Source organism: Microtus ochrogaster, linkage group LG8 (assembly GCF_000317375.1).
Source record: "Microtus ochrogaster isolate Prairie Vole_2 linkage group LG8, MicOch1.0, whole genome shotgun sequence".
NCBI classification, from domain to species: domain Eukaryota; kingdom Metazoa; phylum Chordata; class Mammalia; order Rodentia; family Cricetidae; genus Microtus; species Microtus ochrogaster.
In genome coordinates this window covers 25,673,727-25,687,403 of record NC_022033.1, presented here as the reverse complement: position 1 = coordinate 25,687,403, position 13,677 = coordinate 25,673,727, and the positions used below count along the sequence as shown (strand labels likewise).

The window sequence follows — 13,677 nt, the reverse complement described above, 5'->3', positions numbered from 1 at the left end:
CAGCCTCAATTAAATGTTTCCTTTATAAGAGTTGTCATGGTCATGGTGTCTCTTCACAGCAATAGAAACCCTAACTAAGACACTGTTCTAGAATTCGCTCTGTAGACCAGGTTAGCCTCAAACTCTGTGATCCATCTGCATCTGTCTCCCAAGTTCCAGATTAAGGCTGTGTGCTACCATATATATATATATTGAGACTGGGAACATTTGTGCAGAGACAAGTCCCCCTGAGGTTGCAGTGAGAAGCCAGATCTGCAAAGCCAGGAAAGGGGCCTTAGGAGAAACCAACTCAAAATACCTTAGTCTTGGACTGCCTCCAGGACTGTGAGAAACTGGTTTCCTGCCATGTTCTTCTTTCTGTGGATCAGGTCAGGAGAGCCCTAGCAAGCAACGTATCTAGCAAGATGGCTGCAGAGTAAAAGATGTGAAGTCCCTCGGGCAGATGACACCAAGCTCCTCTTTCTAGTGTCTTTTTATTTTTTTTTTAACAATTTATTTTTTCATTGAGTATACAGTGTTCTGCTGGTATGTATACCTGCAGGCCAGAAGAGGGCACCAGATCTCATTACAGATGATTGTGAGCCACCATGTAGTTGCTGAGAACCGAACTCAGAACCTCTGGAAGAACCTCTTAACCTCCAAGCCCTCTCTCCAGCCAATTTGGGGCCTTTTATTCTGGAAGAAAACCCTGCTGGCGACTTTTCAAAAGACTTTCTTTAGGGGCTGGAGAGATAGTTCAGCCATGAAAGAGCACTCGATGAACGCAAGTTCATTTCCCAGCACCTATACGGGAGGCTCACAACCACCTGTAACCCCAGTGCTAAGAGATCAGATGATGCCCTTTTCAGACCTCCTGGCACCAGGCATATACAAGGTGTACATTCCTGGAAATACTCACACTCATAACAAACAAACAAACAAACAACAACAACAACAACAAAACAAGCATACAAGCAGAAAAACCAAAAACCTTCTCTTAGGAGACAGTGGTCCAGATACACCAGCCAGGATCCATAACTGAGAGCTTCCCAACAGCGGCGTCCACCTGATTCTTTATCTTTCATCATAACAGCCAAGGCACAGAGTCTAGACAGGTATAATAGCCCTGTGTGTTGGGATCCAGCACAACCTGCCTTGCAGCATCGCCCCATCGTCTCCATGGCAAGGTGTCTCTCCATCCAGTTCAGCAGTACCTAGGCTGAGAGCGGAGTGCTGCCCCCTCCTTTAAAGAGATGCCTTAAAGTAGTTCTAAGTTTTGCCGCTCACATCTTAGGGGCCAGAACTTGGCTCTGTTGGAAAGCACAGCTGATGGCTCTTCCTTCAAGGTGCCTCCAGCTTGCTTAGGTTCAACCATAAACGAACAGAAAACACAAGGCTCCTAACTCCTGTCTGTTGGTTTTGTTACTCCCTAAGTGCCCACCCTCAAACCTGAGGTTTAGAGTAGAAAACTCACAGCCAAGTGTCTCTGCAAGGTCAGGCATAGGATAAGCTCTAAAATAAACAGGAGGGAACGGTAGAGATGAGCCCACACAGGGTTTTCATGGAACAAAAGACAAATGTGATGGACAGGAACATAAGACCTAGATAGTGCATAAGACCATAGCCTCCTGATGACCCCAGAGAGAGAGGAGGGGTCATGTCTTAGGATATATAAAGATTTCCTCAGTCTCTGTTAGTGAGCCTCCTCTAGGCTGACATCTGACTTTGCAAGATCGAAAAATAAACTGCTTCCCTTCAACTTCTCCAAGACTGCAGTACTCTTATTATGAAGCAAGGATTAGACTTTCCTTACAGTTCTATGGTCACACGAAGTGGCAAAGGAGGTTGGGAAATGGAGTCTTTTATCCAGAGTGCCTGTGCCCATGTAAGATAAGAAGTTCTTCATATAATAGGGGAACGGGGCTAGAGGAGAGTCCTGGAGCCAGCTCATGTGCACCCGCGCACCCAACCCCTAGCCAAGGAAATTAATGCTCCAAGGTCTGATTTATGTGCACTGGGGCCAGCATCAGTATCCTCAGGAAGGCTTTCAGAAACAGATTTCTGCAGGAATGGGAGGTGACTGTCATTTAAGATGTCAGCTAAGAAGGCTTACTGCTCCTGCAAAGGACCCAGGTTAGGTTCCCAGCTCCCTTCTGTGGTGGCTCACAATGGCCTGTAACTCCAGTTCCGGGGAATCGGGTGCTCTCTGGCCTCTGTGGATACCTGGGTCCCACAGCACCCATGTAGAGGTCAGAGGACAATTGGCAGAAGTCTTTTCTCCCCTTACCCCAATGAGACCTGGGAATCAAACTCAGGTCATCGGGCTTGGCTGCAAGCGTCTCTCATGGCCCTGCTGGTAGTTAATCTTGGGGTCAGTTTGGGGTGAGAGACACCTAGGAAATGAGTCAAGCACACTTCCGAATTTGTCGGTGAACTCCATTCCAGAGACAACAGCATGTGGCGTAGCAGCTGAGGGGGAGGCTGCCCTGAATCCAGATGGCACTGTCCGATGACTGGGAGCTCAGGCAGAACAGAAGCCAAAGAGAAGGAACTGGCTTTGTCTCTTTCTCCTCTTGTCGGTCACCCGACAAGGCACTGTACTGTGCCACAGACCTCCTGCCATGATGCTCTGTGTCAGCACACGCCAGCCCTTTGACAAGGGGAACCAAGAGGCCATGGAGATGGAAAGCCATGATACATCCTCCCTCCTTCTAGGTTCTATTTTCAGAATTTTGTCTGCTTGTCACAGTGCTGGGTATCACTAACATGTGCTTCCAACAGTGTTTGGGGGCCGGCTTCTAGTAAGTCATCATCGGCCAAGAAGGTTGATCTTTAAGGTTCTGCACCAAGAGAAGGCCGCCATCAGACTTGGAGGAGGACGTAAAACAGTGGTCATCAGACAGAGGTCTTTCACACCAGAATCTCCTAGACACCTTTTTATTCTGGAGACAGGATCTCGCCTTTTTTATTTTGGAGACAGGGTCTAACGTAGCCCACACTGCCTAGAACTTCTGGTTCTCCTGTTCCTACCTCTCATGTGCTGGGGTTCCACGGTGTGCACCGTACCTGGCTGAGACCTTTGGAAATGCAGAAGCCTTTCTTGGAATGAACCCTCTCTATCGCTTCCTGGCATTTTGGCTAAGATCATGTGGTGTGAGTCCCTGCTAAATCTAGTTCTCATACTCTCTGGTGTTTGGGAAGCGCTATGTTAAAGTCAAATCCAAGACTGGTTGCAAACCAATGGTAGCATGTCCCCTAAGCATGTGCCGTGTACCCAATCCCCAGCATGGGGAGAATAGAAAGCCTACCCAGGAGGCATCTCTTAGGGCCAAGGCCCCCAAGAAGGTCAGCTCTTGAGGTTGGGCCCTGTTTACTCTTCTTGTTCACTGTACCTAGAATTTGCCCTGGCACACGCATCCTAAACACTCAATGCATACTTGAGTTGAGCTGGGAACTTTAGGCAGAGTCTTACTTTTATAAGAATTCATTCTATGACCTTGGAGAAGTACATTCCCATCTCTCACCTTTCCCCCTTTTTCTGTAAAATGAGCTTGGAGTGAATCCCCAGAAATGTTCTGGTTGTTTGAGCTTCTGTCCATCTGGTCTGGATAAGGCCCTGCTCTTTCCCTCTCCAGCGCCTTTAAAGGATTCGGTGGGGTTGTGGTGGAAGGCAGTCTTCTTCATCTCCTACTCCTGGCCCAGAATAGCCAAACAGGACACAAGCAGAATGTACTGAAATGACTTTTAATATCTCATGTTGCAGCAAAATTAAAAATATACAAAAAGTTTGTGGTGTACAAAAGTCTCAGTACAGAAGCCCCAGCCTGGCCCCTCCCCTGCCCAGGGAAAGCTGGAAAGGGCGGGTTGGGCTGGGGGGCTGGGCATGGCACAGATGTAGTGAATACCAGGATGGGGCCTAGGGATAGGCTAAGAAGCGGGCAGAAGTTGGGGCTGACCACAGAGGGGAGAGAGGACATGGGGAAGTCCCCTGGAGTGTGCTGACAGGGAGATTGGGCCCTTAGGCATGGCTAGTGGTTCCTGTGGACGTGTTGGACATCAGAGGCAAAGGGATTCTGGTGGGATCCCCCTCCCAAGGGACCTTGGCTCGAATCCTAGCTTACCACCAGCTTGCCGTGTGAACTTGGGCAAGTTGCCTCCCATCTCTGGGCCTGCCCCATCTGTAAACTAGGAAGTAACTGGATAATTAAACCACTGATGCCCAATGTGGAGGTCCCAGGCCCCACCCAAGTGTCTGCAGAGGCAGGGCCTGACACCGTGAGTATTCTTGAAGATTCTGCATTAAAGTCATCCAATACAGAATGCAGACGTCCTTCACACTTGAGTCCTCACTAGGATGTATCTGCTATCCACTCAGCTTTAATCGAAGATAGCAAAACAAACGCTTTATTTAGGTGGCTTTTGGGGGAGGAAAAACAAAACAACTCTCAAGCCACAAAATCCTCAGGGAATCCGAGGGTTCTGAGGATGGTTCAGACCCCTTCTTATGCCTGGTTTGGAAGCCAGACAGGAGGAGGGCAGGGAGAGAGAGTCTTATTAGGTCTGACTGGACTCTGAGACTTTGGAGAAGGGAGGGAAAGGAAAGCCCTCCTCCCTCCTGTGGCTATCCTCACTCCCGCTTTGTCCCAAGACCCCCTCCACTATGAGATTATTGCAGACATCCTGAGCTCCCACCATTCAGCCTGGCCTGGGGACTCTGAAAGAGTTGTGCATAGAATAAAGGCCAGCAGTGCTGAGGAGGGGGTGACCTCGGGGTGAGGTTACAGTGGAGGGGCTGAGCATGGGAACACTACGTGCTCGGGGATTCTGCCTGCAGGAATCAGACCTGGTTGGAGTGGACCCTCTGCCTTGTCCTGATTCGGGTCTTCCTCTCCTCGCATCTACTAGTAGAACTCAGTATCCTAACCCAGAATGACACACATGTTCTGTTTCCCTAAACCTAGGGCCTCAGAAGTGTCCTTGACTAGAAGGGGGACTCACACCCCTATCCCACACTTCCTCTGTGGATTGGCACTGATCCTTTCCCTTCCACGGCAACACCACAGAGCGCTTCCTATAGATTTCAGCCCTACATAGGCTCAGTCTAGGAAGGAGGCAGATGCCAAAGAGTTGTGGGGCAGCCAGGGATGGGATCAGGGTTCTTGGCGTTCAGTTAGCAACCTGTGCCTAAACTCTCCCTCTGCTTGGAAAGATTCCTCCTGAATCGGGAGCCCCCAACCGGAAAAGACTCCAGGTCCTAAGCAATCTCCTTGGCACATAAGGGACCCCTTATCAGATGCTGGGAACAACCAAGGAACTGGAGTCTTCCAGACAACCAGGGTGAGAGTTAGGGTTAGACCAAGCCAAATCCCAGAGGCTCCCAACATCCCTGAAGGGGTTGATGCATTAGAAGTCCCAAACTGGTGGCCATTAGGTTGCTTTCCAAAGCCTAAATAAATCTCATTGCTCCTTGGCACAGAACACCCTCCTTCTGCCCACCCCTATAGTTCTGCTTTCTCGAGCTTTCACTCACCCCACTTTCCGTTCTGGTGGCATCTGACTTTATTTATGCCCATGCACGTTGCCTCAGAGAACCTTCCCCTCATTGCCAGGCCTTTGTAGACTCCAGCCCCAGGCAAGCTGCAAGGGAAGGGCTTACAGGACCTTAGTCTTCAGGGGAGTGTTTGGGGATGACGGTCCCAAGCTCCCATGTTCTCAATCAGAAACCTGCATATTCTCAGCCTTGCTTACCCTCCTGGGCCTCTGCTTCTCCAGCCCTTGGGGTGACACACTTCAGGGAGACACAGGTGTAGGGGTAACCCGGCTGAAAGTAAGGCAGATTTGGGGGAGATGAGAGGATGGGACCAAGCCTACATTTTTCGACAGTCCCTGCAGGGGAGAGTGGAGGCCTGTGCTGCCGGCTGGGCTGACCGTTACAAGGCACATGGTACGTCGGTGGGTGGAGGTACGGTAGGAGGTGCGTGGTGCCTGGGGAGGTTGAGGAGCACAGCCAGCAGCTGGGGTTGATTTGAGGGTGAAAGCTCACAGAACAGGAGGCGCGGTTCTACATTAGGAAGGGAAGGCCTGGCATTTCTGTTCCCAAGATGGCCTGTTATGGCTGCTCCTGAAGAAATTAAGACAGACCTCACTTTTATTGATACCCAGGAAAACTCTGTGGTTCCATTTTACTTGCTGTGTGACTTTGGGTAAATGCGTGGCCCTCTTTGTTTCTTCTATATAATGAATTTGAAGGTCAGGTGACTTTGGGGACCCTTCCTTCAAGGCTGTAGTCCTGAAGTCCTCTCTCACTGGAAGAACCTTACAGGGACCCTGGGAATCCAGACTCCAATGGTCTGGGAACAGGAGCGGAGGACCCCAGGGGTCCAGTTGTGGCTGGGGAAAGAGACTGGCTGAGGTAGATTGTGTCACAGAAAGGAACCAAAAACAGCTCCAAGAAGATGGGGCCTTTCCCCATTCCGATTCTTTGTCCTTGTGAACCAAAAGCACGGGCTGATAAAGAAGAGAGGCCTCAGGCCAGGAAGGATGGGGGCCTGAGCTGGGGAGAGGGGCTACTGCGGAGGGAGATGGGCTCTGTCCTGACAGCGGGAAAGGCGAGGGCCCTCTGACACAGCCTTGCAGGCAGGGGTCCTGGGGAAAGCTCTGTGATATTGGGGTGAAATATGGCCTTGGCTTCCCTGCAGCCTTAGGCCGTGCCTGGCTCTGCTTATCCTGCTTCCCTGCCTGCCCTGGCCTCCTTCAGCAACCAGCTAAGGAATCTGAAACCTTTCCTTCCAGGCTGCTGGAGAATGGGGCATCCACAGAGCCATTCTAGGACCTTGGGGGCGGGTGGCGGTTAAAATAGCTTGCCAAGGGTAGCCCAGATGTCGCCATACTGATGTGTGGGATGGAGGTGTAGCTCTTGTAGGGTGCCACACACAGCGGAAACAATGGAGTGAGATTTCCTGGCACCATGAGCCCTGCAGAATCAGGCTGCTTGGGTTTGGGGCCCATGCCCAGTGCTCCATCTTACAGAGTGTGACAGGTGTATAGCTGGCTATGGAACTGGTCTCCCAGGCAGGCTCTGGGTAGAGGGAAAAGAGAAAGGGTGACTCCCTCGGAGCAGGCCTGCGTCAGGGTGAGCTGTCTGTCACTATGGAGGCCTCTTGGGGGTCAGGGAAGCAGAAGGAAGAAAAAGCATTCCACACTGACAGAACGAATATAGCTACCCACGGGGCCAGGCAGGGTGGCTTAAATCCTGGGTATGATGTGTGCTTGTGTGTGCATACACACAGGGTGCCCTCTCAGCCTCACCCCAAGTGTAACTCCCTCCCAGTATCCTTAGCAGATCAATCATTGCCACATCACCATGGATGGGGCAGCCAGGAGTCTAAGACCTTGTGAGAGAAGCTGGAATTCTGGGCCTCAGTTTTTCTATCTGTAACTCCAAGAGAGGCTGAGCCAGGGAGGGCTAAACAATCTTATTTGCATAGTCTAGGATTCGCATGGCCTCCACACTTCCAGCCCAGTCTGTACTCGTCCCCACAGTCCCTGGCTGTTCCTTTCCAGTGAGCTCACCTCAGTTGGCATAGGGGAGTGGCAAGAGACCCCAGGCCCTGCCTAGAGTGCCACCTTCTACTTCACAGAGCTGCCTAGCTCCCTAGTCCCACATACTCCCACCAATAATGTGCCCTGGTCAGTATGGGCTGTCCCAGGCCGGGGGCACATTCCAGGATAATGGTCCCTTGTGTAACCCAGGATGTTTGGACCATGGGAATGGGTCACAGACCTGGGGCCTTGTCAGATTTGAGATAAAACAAATCAGTTTCCCAGATGCACCCCAGAGAACCTCAGTTGCAGAGAGGCAGGAAGCCAAGATTTATGTCATGTCCCCAGCTGAGCATCACTTGGCAGCAGAAATGTCTCAAGGGTTCTGAGGACAATTTCCTTTTAAAGACAATAGGGCTAGGGACATGGAAAGGGGTCTAGAACTTCCATAAACCTTGGCAACCTAGAACTAGAGCACCCATTCTAGAATATCCCCCGTGGTCCATGTTTCCATATCTCCTCCCCCACTGCCCATGGTAGAAGCTAGAAGCATCCACACGGGAGCAGCAGGTTCCAGTGTCCTTGATCCTTAGAAGAGATCAGCAGCTCCCTGGGACCTGTTTTCAAGAGGTATTCTAGAACTAAGACGTCTCCCCAGCTAGAGCCTCATCTGTAGTTGAGCCAGACGGAGTACCACCGGGGACATTTTATCCGCTGTGCTGAAGGCCTTCATCTCCAGGGAACATCTCAGATGCCCATCTGGAGCAGACAGCACCTGTGACCTCTCACCTGAGGGGTCTAGACCTCATCTGTAACAGAGCTCCCAACAAGTGCACCTCCCAAGCAAAGGCACCCACCCCACGCTTGGACCCCTTCGTTCTGCTATCACCCCTCGCTCCTTGGGGGTCTCCTCCTGCCAGTGTCTGCACTGTTGGATCCCCAAGTTCTCTCTCCGACTTCCTGCTCTAATCCTCCTGCTGTCCAGTTCCTCCTTCTTACAGGAACTGTGCCAGGTTCTGTCCAGAGATCCGTCCCCAGTCCATCCCACAACCCCACAGTTTTCCCCATCCTTCTCTCAGGGATCCTCTCCTATCCCAGGCAGCACCCCCCCCCACCCCCGAGCAGTGCCTTTCCTCTGGTTGGCCCACCAGGGGTGATGTGGGTGATTCTAGGCAGGGGAGAGGGTTGAGACCCTTGTGCCAAGCATAATATGGCATGCCCATGAGAGTGGGGCAGTTTGTGAGGGGTAGCACCAGTTGACGCCCTGTGCCCTGGTCCAGGGGAACTTAGTGAATGGGTCATAGGGCTAAAAAACGAGACCTAGGGCCTCCACAGGGCTGCCCTCTTCCCCAAGGAAAGCCAGTGGCGGGGCCATTCTTGGATCCAAAGATCTACCCCCACTTAGCCTGGTGTCCCTGACATACAGACTCAACACTGTGGTCAATGTGGAGTCAGTCAAGCCTGTCCCTGTTGGGAGGCAGACGGTGCCTACACTGTAGTCTCGTACTCCAGCAGCTCCTGGGAGGTGCCCATGCTCCGGTACTGCAACCTAGGTGTGGCAGGTGAAGAATACTCCAAAGCCAGGATGGTCTTGCGGAGCCGGCGATCAATAAAATGAGCATCCCAAGCTGGGTACTTTTTCCGAGGCAAGTCAATCCGAATGACAGGCCCCTCTGTCCGCAAGGGGCGAGCTACTGGTGTGGGAGGCAAACCAGGTCGCACCTGGAAGACAGGTAGTGTAGGGGTCCCGGCTCGCTCACCTCCCACCGAGGCCCCGTCCCGCTCAGTGCCTGTAGTCCTTGGCAGCGATCTTGGTGGACTTGTGATGGCATCAGTTGGAGGGGCACAGGGCCCCGGAGCTTCAGGGAAGATGCAGCCCGGTGCCTGGGGCCCCAGCATGGGCCCGTTGGGATGCAGGAGACAGTAATAGACACACATAAAGAATATGCCCAGTGCAAAGCTGGAGGCCACCACGCAGACCAGGATGAGAGAGTAGAAATCGGGGGAGAAGTTCCGGCTGGAGTACCAGAAGCCGGTGAGGGCTGCGTTCTCCAGCAGCACGATGCAATAGTAGAGGGTCACCCGGCGGCGGCTGCGGCCCTCCTTGACGTTGAACCAGCAGAAGATGTAGATGATCCCCACCACCATGTTGTAGATGATCTCTTCCCACTTGGACATGCAGAAGTCTGTCTCACCCTGGATAACCCAGAAGGTCATGATGCACCAGTGGGCTACGATGAAAATGCCAAAGTAGAGCTTGTAGACGCTGGCAAAGAGGGCGAAAGCCAGGGTTCGGGCTGCAATGGTGAACAGGTGCCACAGCACTTGGGCTACAGCACCCTTGTAGGACAGGGGCCGCTTGTCATCTCTCGAGTCTCTCAGTACCTTCTGGTAGGATGCCAGTGTCCAGGCCAGGGACACAAGGGAGGCAGAAATGGAGAGGGCTGTGGAGACAGGGTAGGGATGGGGTGGGCTGGGTTAGGGGTGGGTCCAGGTTGGGTCTGGAGAGGAGGTTCTGGGTCAGGACCTGGACTGTGAGGAGGTGTAAGGGAAGGATCTGTGGAGCAGGCGTGAGGAAGGTCTGGTTGGGATCTTCAAGGGCAAGGAAACGGGGTGGTGGTAGGGAATGAGGTGAGCTGCTTCTGTGGGTATAGGTTTGGGCTCATCTTGATCTCCACTGACGTTAAGTCTAGGATTCTAGTATGGGGTAGACAGGGCTCAGGGGTCTTGGTGGAGGTGGGAAATTAGGGTCCAGGACTCTGGGAGTAGAAGAGGAGGTCAAGAAGGGATCATCAGGTCATGGAGGAGTCGGCAGACCATCAGAAGATAAAAAAAAAGAGGGTACGGAGGGACAACTAGAGCTAAGCAGAGGTAGGGAGGGGATCCCAGTGAGACACTGAATTCTGGGCTAGAGAGAGGGCAAAAGGCGTCCCCAGGGGGGCCTGAAGACTAGTGATGGAGTCTTGGGACAGTGCGGGTGGGTTAAGCAGGGTGTGGGGCAAACAGGACCTGGTGCAAGACTAGGGCATCCAGTGAAGGCTAGGTAGACAGAGTCTCTGAAAACCGAGGGGACTGGGCAGGTCTGTAAAGCAATGGGTCCCCGTGGATGCAGGCTAGGACTCAACAATTTGTAGAACGTAGAGGGCAGAGGACTCCCTCAGGGCCTAAGGTTTATTGGAAGGAGTAAAGGGCAGCGGTAAGATATGATCTGCCCTGACAATCGAGGAGGGAAAGAAAGGAGCCCAGGGTGTCTAAGGGGTGGTGTCAGAGTGGATGAGACAAGTCAGGGGGAAGGGGAGGTCTGCAGAGGCCTAGAGGGTCTTGAGGGTGTGTGGTTTCCTAAACCCTGGCCAGACAGGACAGCCTTTGGGGCGGGGCGCAGGTATCCCCAGGGGCCAGCAGGTGGCGGGGCTCACCAGTCAGCAGGTCTGGCTCTCGGTTGTGGTAGACCAGCAGGCTGAGCTGCAGCACCAGCTGTGGCGCGCTGCGCAGGAAGGTCTCCAGCAGACGAAGCATGCTTACATCCGCGCTCTCGAACAGCATCCGCCAGTAGAAGTGGCGCCGCAGCCGCTCCCCGCGCCAGCGACTCTGTAGCCCGAGGTACAGGGCTCGCAGGTACCTGCCGGGGAGGTGGTGCTCAGATCCAGGCTCTTCCCGGCTTGGCTCGTGTTCCTGCCCACCTCAGCCTCCCCGCCTGCGCCAGGGAGAGCTCCCTACCAGGATGACCTACTCTCTGACTGTCAAATGGGTTCGACTCTCCTAGACATGGTTGCGGAGCACTGAGTGCGTCCATTAGCTTCTAGCCTAGTCCTGTCCCCATCTCCAGTTTTGAGGAAGAAACTGGGGGCCAGTGACCCCATGACCACACAGTTAGCCAATAGCGGAACCAGAACTCAATTCTGGGTACTAACCACTAGACAACACCGCTTCTCGATGGAAACTTTGAAGAGGTTTGGCCACGGGTTTCTTGTATGGATCACAGCTGGTGCCAGGCCGCAGTCCTGACCCACTGCTCCGGGCCTCAGCTGCTCACCCAACAAACATATCGGGTTGTTTGACACAGGCCACAGATTCCAGGGCATTTGACAGATGTCCTCACAGTCTGCCTTTTACACTTGCTGTTCTCTTTCCTGGAACATCCCTTCCCGTTCCTTAACCCCACCCCAGCCCCAAACCTAGGTAAGTCTTGCTCTTGTTTCCAATATTGGGCTTTTGCTGACCACAGCCTCCCCCGAGGTAGGAGCCTCCCTCAGCCTCCCAGCCCCAAGTCCCAGTTCTGCTCCAGATCTTGCCACAGTGGGTTGAACTTCCCGGCTAGGCACACATCTCCCCCAGCTCTAAACTCCATTCCAGGGACTCCATCACCTGCTAAACACTGCACACTCAGTTCTTAGCACCCAGTAGGTGCTCAACCCATGTAATCTCAAAAGAAAGAACGCCTGGCTGCAAGCCCGCTGACTTTAATAACTCTGATAACCTTGGAGTAGACAGGAAGGATCTAAGCTCCGAGTTCAATTCCGGACTCTACTACTCACTTACTCTGTTGAGCATGTGCTCATTCCTACTCACGTAACAAAGAGGATAGATGTTCAAGAGCAGTGTTCACGTGGGATGAGGATTTGAGTCTAATTTCTCCATGTGCTCACAGAACCTGCCTTTCCCAAGACCCTGAAAAGCTTTGGAAATGATAGGTTAGCTCTTTGACCAAACCACAGAGGGATTCTCTAAAAGCGGCTTCCCAGAAAACAGGAGGAGAGGGTCTAACACAGATCCAGCGACCTGTTGCCTGAACCTCAAACTGAGCCACTAGGGATGGGAAAGTGCTGGCATTCCTAGGCCATTGGAACCACGGGATCAACAGATACACGGTGTGCTGACAGCTTATGGAAGGAACTGTAGTGCTATGGGGTCTCCGTATGAAAATTAGAGGGGTTGGTGGCTCTGACCCTCCCAGAACTAGTGACCTGTGTCATAGACTTTCTCCCTAAAATGTGGCCAAAAACATCCAATTTGGGGTCCTCTTGTCCCCAATTAATGCTGCTGACACTTCTCCAATATGACACTGCTTTTTAACATCCATCCTCTCTGCTACTTGGGTAGCCAGGGAGGAAAGGGGACTGTTCCTTTGGCTGCTTGGCAACCCCAGGACGTGATGATTTCTTATGATGAATGGTGATAAGTCATCTCCTCGTGTCCCCCAGTTTTCTGACGGCATCATTCAGTCATGTAGCAGCGTGCGTCAACCTAGCTCCGTACTAGGATTGTGCCTCTATGTATCTTGCCCTTCCCTTCTTCCCTTCCGTGAGACTGAGATGGAAAACTTTGGCAGGGAAGAGGAGCAGTCAGGGAGAATTTTTCCCCCCTCTCCATCCCCTCTCTCTTTCTCTTTCTTTCCTAACAGTATCTCCTGTACTCCAGGCTGGTCTAGAACTGAGTAGCTAAGGATGACTTTGAACTCCAAATCCTCTTGCCTTCACCGTCCGAGTGGTGGCATTACAGATATGTGCCACCTTGCCAGGTTTTGTTTGTTCTGTCTCTGTTTTTAAGGTGGGTTCTCATGTAACCCAGACTGACTTTAAACTCCCAAGTTAGCTCAAGCTGGTACTGAATTCCTAATGCTTCTGCTTCCACCTTCTACCTCCCTTCCTCTAGGCACTGCAATGCTTGGTTTTAATTTCTGTTTTCATGAAAACATGTGGCATCAGGCCTGGTGGCACCGTCTCTAATCCTAACACTTGGGAGGTTGAGGCAGGAGGATCACAAATTCAAGGCCAGCTTGGGCTACGTAAAGAGACTTTGTCTCAAAACCCAAACCAAAAAACATCAAATCAATCAACCAATCTAGCAATAAAATACAATAAAAAATACTAGTGGTGGGGGGAAAGCTGGAGAGATAGCTCGTTGGTTATGAGCACTGGCTGCTCTTCCAAAGGACCCAGGTTCAATTCCCAGCATCCACATGGCAGCCCACAACCATCTGTAACTCCAGGTCCAGGAGATCAAATGCTCTCTTCTGTGGGCACGGCATACACATGGTACACAGACATGTATACAGACAAAACACACATGTGCATAAAATACAAAGAAATAATCTTGCAGACACACAGTTGAGGAGAGCAGTAGAGGAGAACATTCAAGAGAATGGGCAGATACAAA

At 52.1% G+C, this 13,677-nt stretch overlaps 2 protein-coding genes across 2 annotated transcripts in view; both read right to left on the bottom strand.

Moving 5' to 3' along the window:
* Ccm2l (CCM2 like scaffold protein) overlaps window positions 1–3,593 on the bottom strand; it is a 25,596-nt gene extending 22,003 nt beyond the window's left edge. Inside the window, exon 1 of the mRNA XM_026787180.1 lies at window positions 3,504–3,593. Coding sequence (XP_026642981.1) covers window positions 3,504–3,578 — 75 coding nt within the window. The 5' untranslated portion in view covers window positions 3,579–3,593. The remainder of the gene's footprint in view (window positions 1–3,503) is intronic.
* Window positions 3,594–3,717: 124 nt separating this feature from the next.
* Window positions 3,718–13,677, bottom strand: part of Xkr7 (XK related 7) — a 28,311-nt gene continuing 18,351 nt past the window's right edge. Inside the window, exons 2-3 of the mRNA XM_005363217.2 lie at window positions 10,938–11,140; window positions 3,718–9,965 (exon numbers count right to left, since the gene is read on the bottom strand). Of these exons, the coding sequence (XP_005363274.1) occupies window positions 9,010–9,965; window positions 10,938–11,140 (1,159 nt within the window). The 3' untranslated portion in view covers window positions 3,718–9,009. The remainder of the gene's footprint in view (window positions 9,966–10,937; window positions 11,141–13,677) is intronic.